At 37.0% G+C, this 8,428-nt stretch overlaps 3 protein-coding genes across 3 annotated transcripts; 2 read left to right on the forward strand and 1 right to left on the reverse strand.

Annotated features, from left to right (window-relative positions):
- The first annotated feature begins 14 nt into the window (after positions 1-14).
- Positions 15-2,549, forward strand: LOC124407961 (complex I assembly factor ACAD9, mitochondrial). Its single transcript, XM_046884574.1, has one exon. The coding sequence runs from the start codon at positions 178-180 to the stop codon at positions 2,068-2,070; it is 1,893 nt and encodes a 630-aa protein (XP_046740530.1). The 5' UTR covers positions 15-177; the 3' UTR covers positions 2,071-2,549.
- A 175-nt stretch (positions 2,550-2,724) lies between these two features.
- LOC124407984 (programmed cell death protein 2-like) lies at positions 2,725-5,264 on the reverse strand. Its single transcript, XM_046884619.1, has 4 exons — positions 4,945-5,264; positions 4,316-4,752; positions 3,751-4,215; positions 2,725-3,527 (listed from the first exon to the last, which is right to left on the reverse strand). Exons 1-4 carry the CDS (start codon positions 5,053-5,055, stop codon positions 3,260-3,262), a joined length of 1,281 nt encoding a protein of 426 aa, XP_046740575.1. The 5' UTR covers positions 5,056-5,264; the 3' UTR covers positions 2,725-3,259.
- A 579-nt stretch (positions 5,265-5,843) lies between these two features.
- LOC124408027 (protein N-lysine methyltransferase METTL21D-like) lies at positions 5,844-7,786 on the forward strand. Its single transcript, XM_046884672.1, has 3 exons — positions 5,844-6,269; positions 6,370-6,559; positions 6,754-7,786. The coding sequence occupies exons 1-3, from the start codon at positions 6,022-6,024 to the stop codon at positions 7,003-7,005; spliced, it is 690 nt and encodes a 229-aa protein (XP_046740628.1). The 5' UTR covers positions 5,844-6,021; the 3' UTR covers positions 7,006-7,786.
- Positions 7,787-8,428: the final 642 nt, after the last annotated feature.

Here is an 8,428-nt window from a genome sequence, read left to right on the forward strand (position 1 = left end):
AACAGAGGTAAAAATTGATACAGTAGTCAATCTAACGTCGTACCAAACCACAGGCTATAACCGGTACTCGGCAGACGACGAATCACGACGAATCGAAACTGTGAGGTTATAACAAATTTTGCACGGATAAAGTGAAAGATTCGTTGAAAAAACCCAAGTAATAAATCGACTGATGAAATGTTAACGACTAGAATGTTGCTGAGGCGACATACGTCGTACTTAAAGTACAGCTACGCATCCGCCCGCCGTTTCACCCAGCCTGCGGAAGAAGCAGAGGACATAATAACGGGTTACGAATGTAAATTGGCGCCGTTGCCACTGAAAAAACCGCAGAGAGAACCTTTCGCCAAGAATTTATTTATCGGACGATTCGATAACGACCTACTTGCCTATCCCGAAGTTCAACCAAACGAGAGGCAAAATCAGTTCAACGCATGGCTCGCGCCAATTGAAGACTGCGTCAAACGCTACCTCGAAGCCAGGGAGTCAAATATAAATGTGATATCCAACGATCTAGTGGAGCAGCTCAAGGATTTTGGCGTTTTTCGTGCTACCATCCCCGAGGAATATAAGGGAATTGGATTGAATACTACAGAATATGCCAGATTGATTGAAGTAGTTGGTAAACACCCCTCTTTAGCTTCTTATGTGATGAGCCGCACTGAACCAGTGGAAATAATTTTAAAATACGGTACCGACCAACAGCAACAGAAATTTCTACCAAGGATCGTAAGCGGCGAACTTATCCCAACTCTTGCATTGGCTGAAGACAATACAAATATCGATGCGGCTCCAATTAATGCTACAGCAGTTGCAATGGAGGGCAACCAATACTTCAAGCTCAATGCTAAAAAGGTTCATGTCTTGAATGGAAATAACGCCAACTGTTTTATTGTTCTCGTTAATTGTACAGAAACCGACGACCCGCTACATAAGCCAAATACACCTACCATATTTATCGTTGAACGCGAAAATGGCGGAATCGATAGTTCAACAAAAGTTGAAAAAATTGGTCAACAAGGATTAGAAGTATTCAAAGTGGACTTTGCAGAGACCCTTGTGCCGAGAGAAAACGTATTAGGAGCAATTGGAGGTGCTCCAAAAATTGCGGTAGACTTAATCACTTTGGGTAAAGAATGTATAGGATCGCAGGCGGCAGCTATATTGAAAGATTTCATTAACATCTTAACAAAGTATGCAATTGAAAAAAAACACTATGACAAACAAATAATGACTTATGATTTTGCAAAAGAAATTATTGCTAAAATGAGCACTGCGTTATATGCAATTGAGAGTATGACCTACATGACGACTGGATTGATTGATGAGTACAAAGACCAAAACTGCAGTGTAGAAAGTGCCATTGTTGCAGCTTACTCGATGAATGAATGTGTACATCAAATTTTAGAGGGACTGAAATTGCTTGGTAGGCAAACTTACCTTAAGGATAGTCCGTATGAACGAATTTATCTGGATGCCCTCGGATTAGTGTTATACAATGAATCGAGTATAGATTTACATACATATATAGCTATAATGGGTCTTCATCACTCAGGGTTGATTAATTCTCATACTATTCAAAAGTACAGGAATCCATTCATGTTTCCTGCATTCATGTTCAGAGAAGCATTTTGGTCAAGCGGTGTGCCAGACCTCGCTTTGGATGAACATCTGCACCCGTCTCTCCAAGTCTCCGCAAAATTGCTTCAGGCTGCAGTTCACTGGTTGCACGAATCGACGGAAAAAATGCTGATTACACATGGGACAAAAGTTAGCGATGCTCATATGGAATTACACAGGCTAGCCAACATGGCGATAGACGTTTACATGATGACTGCAGCTCTGGGCAGAGCATCGCGCTCCTATTGCATCGGCCTCGCACTCTCGGACAAGGAGATTGTTATGGTACACAGTATTTGCTGGAATGCCCACAGGAGAGTGAAGAAAAATAATGAGGAAATAAATTTAGGAGATGAAGGAAACTGCGATGATTTGTACAGAATAATTGCAAAAAAAATGTTCGCACAGCATGGATACTTCCCTGAACATCCTCTTAAAAAGAATTTCTGAAAAGGTTAAAAGTTTGAAAATGAATCATTGTAGGCATGATTTAAGAACTTATATTAGAGGGACAAAATAAGTGATCGGCTAATCACCTTCTCCCACTTGCAGCATGTGGTGTGACTACTTGAAATGTTGTATACTGTACATTACCCATTTACATATTTATTTTATATTTACTTAACAAGCTTCATTTGATTTAATAAATATTAGTATATATGAAACTTTTGCACATCTTTCATATTAACTATCATCAGAATTGTCTCAGAAGAATCGATGTCAAATTACAAACAGTAAATTCGATGTCAAAGGTGATTATTGTAGAATATTTTTATTTTACCCAGAATGGTAGATGCAAAATAAAGAAGTAATTGTTTTATTGGAGGTATTTTTAATAATGAACACTTGGTACAGGTTATAGAATATCACGTTACCAAGATAATTTTGTCCTTCAACAAATAAACTAATCAACAGATATATTCATTGTATACCTATGTACATACATTTGAACTTAACCTTATACACTGTTGTATACATTTTAAATAGCTTTCGTTTTCTCAATTTGAAAGGAATTTCAGAGATGGAAGATAAATTAGATTTAATTTTCATTAAACTGACTAGACCTTATCCTAAAATTACTAGAATAATTTAAAATATCTTTTCACTCTTCTCGTTGTGGACTCGTGTTGTAGATTTTCTACGAAATATTCATCAGTAACACTGGAAAATTTACTAACTATTGCTTGTCAAAGTTACGCTGGTGTGTAGCTATGAATGAATCTGATAGATCCGTCGATTACAATTAACTTTCATTGCCAACTTTTAAAAAACCCATTGGTATCTGCATAGTCAATGAAAAGACTTTTAGCTACTACTAGCATTAAACAATTACATGTAGTTGTTCTGATTTATATTTGTGTATATATGTCATCTGAATAGTACATAGTAGATGCTTGTTTGAAGAATAACATTCTAACAAGCAAAAGATACTGAATCTTGTTTCAGGAACATTTATGGCTAGAGGTAGGGTTCGTGAGCGGACCACAGATTACCCTTGACTTAAATTACCTTTGCTATTCGGTAGCAGTTCTATTAGGTATATACCGAGTATTGGACGGTATCTCCTAGAAAGTTAACTGGATATTTTACCTAGTGTACGTTTTTAAAATATTGTTCTCAGTCAGACCTCTTTCGAAAATTAACTTAACTTTTCTGGTAGCACAATAACTGTCTCATCTCTGTATATATCTGTTGAGGACCAACAGCTGTGCGAACAAGTGTATATTAAAACTGTCCCAAACTCAATCTGGAAATCTTGATCCTGTTGAGTGGCCAATTTTAGTTTTGGTATCACAGTCGGTAATATTTGTAATTCAAATGTCATCTCTTCTCCACAATGCTTGCATCTACCGACACCCCCTGACATTGGGTATGGTAGCAACACAGCATTATTATCTCGTGAGTACCTGAAACAGTGATAAATAAGTATATCTTTACAGATTTGTTACGTAATTTTTTATTTGGTATAAAAAGAGCTCAGCAATGAAATCGAGAAAGTAATGAATGGACAACTTGAGAGAAGATACGATTTTTACTAAGGAAAACTTGTAGATAAAACTCTTTTCCTAAGGCAATTTGCCGGGACGTTAAAGTAAACATATTGATTACCATTTTTTGCATAAACAATACCTGAGAATCTGTCCAGGATTCATCTGTAGCCTAGACATAAAATCATGGAACATTTCGTCTCCATGAACTGGAATTCCTTTTTCATATTTTTCTAGAGCACTATCCGTCGCCTTGCCAGCTCCAGATTCAACGGGAGAAGTAGGAATGGAGTCAGGGTTAGATTGTTGATATTCAAGAAGTAAATCACGAACATGCTGTGGCACGTGAGAGTTGCAATCTTCCTCTTCAACAAAGACAAATATTTCTGCGAATGTCAGGCAAACGTCATCTTTTGATTCCACATGCTGCACGGGCAGGGGTGTGACTTCGTGCAGTAGACTAATCAGATCGTGTTGCGGCTTTGTCGGTGTATCAATGCAGATTACTTCATTTTCTTCACCTTCTATCTCGGCAGAAGCATGAGGCGAATCCAATCTTCCTACTGCTCCACCTCCACCGATTGTAGGACTTTCTATACCTGTAGGGCTACAATTAACACATTTTCACTCGAAATTATCATACCAGTGAAATTAAAAGCACTACTTACATCTACGTCTGAACATATTTAATAAATTTCTGAACAAACCTGTTGGCATTAGGGTCGTCAACATGCAGCTTTGAAAAATCATTACTAAAATCTTGATCCAAGCTCTTGTTCCATGAAGAAAGATTAAATTGCTTTTGATTAAATGCTACGTTATTTCCATTCTGCTCTGTCATATTGTCATTCGAATCATTTCCCCAGTCATCTGCATCAGACAACCAGTTTGTCGCTGAATCTGCTCGAACGCTACTACTAGCTGAAGCATTTATGCTAGTCGTATCTTCGATTGATTGTACTCGAATGCAAGTCCAGCTTTCATTCTGGTTCCAACAGTTTGGATTAATGCACGTGAATATGTACAGCGTACGGTGGTACTTGGAGTTCTCTAAAGGCGCATAGACTTGCAGGGCTAACAATTGTTGCAGACCACAGAGGCTGCATCGAGGTGATGAATCTGACGTTTTGCTGGAGTGCCAATCCTGCAGGTTGCGGTGAAAATTCGTTAGCTTTACATGAAAGACATTAAACGCAGGAGTATATACTCAATTCATTCAGGCAAAAATAATCAGGCATTAAATTAATGTTTTCATTTTGTTTGTTTATAAAAAATGACTTTGGAAGAATATAGATTGCTAGTAAGTATAATTCTTAATAAATTGCGGAATGCTCACCGGTTTACCGCCGATTTTATTTGTTGTAAAATTCACGAGACAGCGATACTTTTCTGTAACACATTCATCTTCGTATCCCAAATAAACTTTCCCGTGTATATTGCGAGCCATTTTTAACAAATAAATTGATTCCTCTGGAAGACTATAAACTGAAGGTAAGTCAGTTTAACAATTAACAGGGATACTTTCTGTCAATAATTATAAAACACACTGACAATTCCATCGTTGTGTGTTACGTGCGTTGCGCGTATTTAACACCGCGCCTGCGCCTGCACAAGGTGTATTGATTTCTGGATACATTGTCCTGGAGAAAATGTCGCAAATGTGCATACATACACACCACGGAGTAGAATACACATAGCATACATGAATCCAAGCGATGGTCGTGAGACTTCTAAGGGCCGGCGCCTAGCAATGGATACGCACGAGACGAAAAAGATAGAGTCATAGAACTCATAGAGTTAATCTATCTTCTTCGGAGTTAAATTTAACTTAAAGAGAGAAAATATTGTACGAATATTTATACAACATTATACAAAACGGCTACCAAATATGCGTGGCATGGAAATTTCTATGAGCAAGTCATTCACTTGTTTCACGGTCCTTCGCATTTCCGATTACCCACAATTCCGCACATACGCCATACAACTTGTTGACTGCTGTCACGCGAAAGTAACACGTGCTCGGTAAAATGACGTTATACCAAGTATTTAGTTCCCTGTTAACCGCACATTGCTCACTGATAATCGTTCTCCATTTCAGAGTTGAATTGTAGATTGAATTTACCCGCAGAAGTACTTACAGTCTTTCATGAAATGTGGTTACAGGTTAAGCATGTTCCTGCATCCACTCAATCTCAGTATCTTCCAAATTGCTTACTGACTAACTATATTGAAATGTTATTTTCCCTATTGTTGCCTTTTCGCTGTAAAAACATCACTCACATTGTATAAATCTTTTCTTAAATCGCGGGTAGTTCTTAATTAAATTTCTAATCATGAGCGAATTCTCGTTGACATTATATGATTGTTAACAAAGCCGAATCTTTCCACAGGTATTGGTGATTGAAATTCTGCAATGGCCAATGAGAACGACGTTTTTACACGTGAGTTTGAAGTGGAAAGTCGAAAAGTTACGTTGACATTATATCAAAAAGAAGTAGGCGACGTTAGTTGTGTTGTATGGGATGCTTCGATAGTTTTGGCCAAGTATCTTGACGTATTATGCAGTGAGAACAGACTAGGAAAAGACTGGCTTGTTGGTAAAAAAGTACTGGAATTGGGTGCAGGTCTCGGATGTGTCGGAATGACCGCTGCATGTCTTGGGTATGACATTACTGATTAGATTCTCGTATATGATCGTCTCATGGATAAAAACAAGGCTTTGCTGCTTTGTTTTGTGATACATTAGTTATAATCATTCCAGGGCTGAAGTTGTTCTTACAGACCTTGCCAATGTACTGCCAGCACTGAATAATAATATTGAAATGAACAAAGATGTGTGGAAACGATCTGGTGGATCTGCTAGAGCTGAAGAACTTGATTGGAGTAAACACCCTGTTGTAGATTTTAAGCCTGAAATTGTCTTACTGGCAGATTGTGTGTATTACACAGAGGTAAAGACTTATCAACAGCTGAAAATAACGTATAACTGTTTTAAAAAAGACAATAGATACTTACAAATTCAATGCTTGCATTATATAATTGCCCTGAGATTGAGTATTCAAGTTCTAAGTACTCTACTATCGGTAGGGTACCTTATCGTTGCATAATTTTGTGAAATTGTGTTCATATTTATTATAAATTTCAGTCAATAGAACCACTCCTTGATATGCTAAAAAGGCTGTGTGAAGCTACAAATGACACATATGCATTACTCGCACAGGAAGAAAGAGACACACCAAATCAGAAACCAGTTTGGAGCCAATTTGTTGAAGCAATTAAGAAGAAGTTTAAAATTACTCCAATAATGTTGTCAGAACAACACCCCACCTACTCTAGTCGTGACATACGTGTGCTTAAACTGACGCTACCGTCGAAGGACAAGAAAGACATTCAGTAATCAAGTAAAGGTAGCTTATATCAATGTCAATATGGCATGATGAAATATGCACCAAAATAATGAATTGAACATTAATTTATTTCTCACGTCGTATTTGTAAATTGTATGCTTGATAAGGAGAAATTATCACATAGAAATCATGGTAATACAATTTGATTTATGGATATTTTCAACATACAGTAACTATCTCAAATTTATAATAATGTAACGTATCTATTTTAGAGCTTTGGATAACATATTATTAACGTATTTTTATGACTGCATGATGAAGTGGTCAGTGCCTAAAATATTCAAGATTCATAGAGTCTGATTGTGTTATCTGAAAAGTTTCATAATGTGATTGGTCATCTACGTAATGTCCCATTGGTAATGGCCATAATTTTGAAATACCTTTAAATCTCAGGAATATGTTTTACAAATTACTTATGGCTCTAGTTATAAAATTTTAATATTTCCCCAATTCTTTATTATTTATATCTGAACTTAGGGAATTGAATCTCAGTAGCAGTGTAACGCACTGAGAAGTTGCCCATGCCTGAATGAGACAAGAACATTCATTTATCGAATTAGAAATTGTTTTGTCATAGAGGATTAACATTTGAGTTAAGATCAGTATGAATGAAAAGTTCGTCTTCCGTATTCAGTCAACGATTGCATGTAAAACTACATTTGCAGGTGCTACACATGCCCTTACATCCGCATCACCGTCACTTTCTAGTAATTGCATTTGCAATTGCTTGTACAATTCGAAGGTGGTATTGACCTCCAAATTTTTCTTGCTCCCATTCAACTTCTATAAATTAATAATGATTGTAATCAGTGAACGTTGTAATATTCGCAACTGACTTTATCATTTATTTTCGCTTGAGCTTTGGTTTTTTGTACTGCACTTCCAAGTTGTTACCACCTTTTTCGTTCCGATTTTGTTGAAATTACAAACATTGTAATTTATTGTTGCTAAATTTAACATTTAGGACCCTGTAAAATACAAAATCGTATTTGTACATTTTTTTGTAGGCTCAGAGGAAGGTCGACCTTTACTTTGACCGAAACATCAGCAAATTTAAACAAACAGTTTTGACCGTTAATTCCCATGAAGTTGTATTTTCGTCATTAATTCTACGGTGGAAAAAAATTTACACGTGAAATGTTTCAGTAATTTTTTACACAGTATCATTTAAAAGTTGGCTAATTGTAGAGCTGCAGGCTGACTCTGCATTACCGACATGGGGTGCGTTCCGAAATTAGCTGGTAGCGCTAAAGACTTCATAAGGCAAAAACAAAGCTGCCCACGAACCACTGAACTCTATACATACCGAACTCTGCAACGCAAAAGAGATAAAAAATTGTTGACAACATTAGGAGAACGACACTTCGGTATCAACATGGCTACCTGTTTCGAATATAGTTAGACGAAAAATAG

This window comes from Diprion similis, chromosome 1, assembly GCF_021155765.1.
Source record: "Diprion similis isolate iyDipSimi1 chromosome 1, iyDipSimi1.1, whole genome shotgun sequence".
In the NCBI taxonomy this organism is placed as follows: domain Eukaryota; kingdom Metazoa; phylum Arthropoda; class Insecta; order Hymenoptera; family Diprionidae; genus Diprion; species Diprion similis.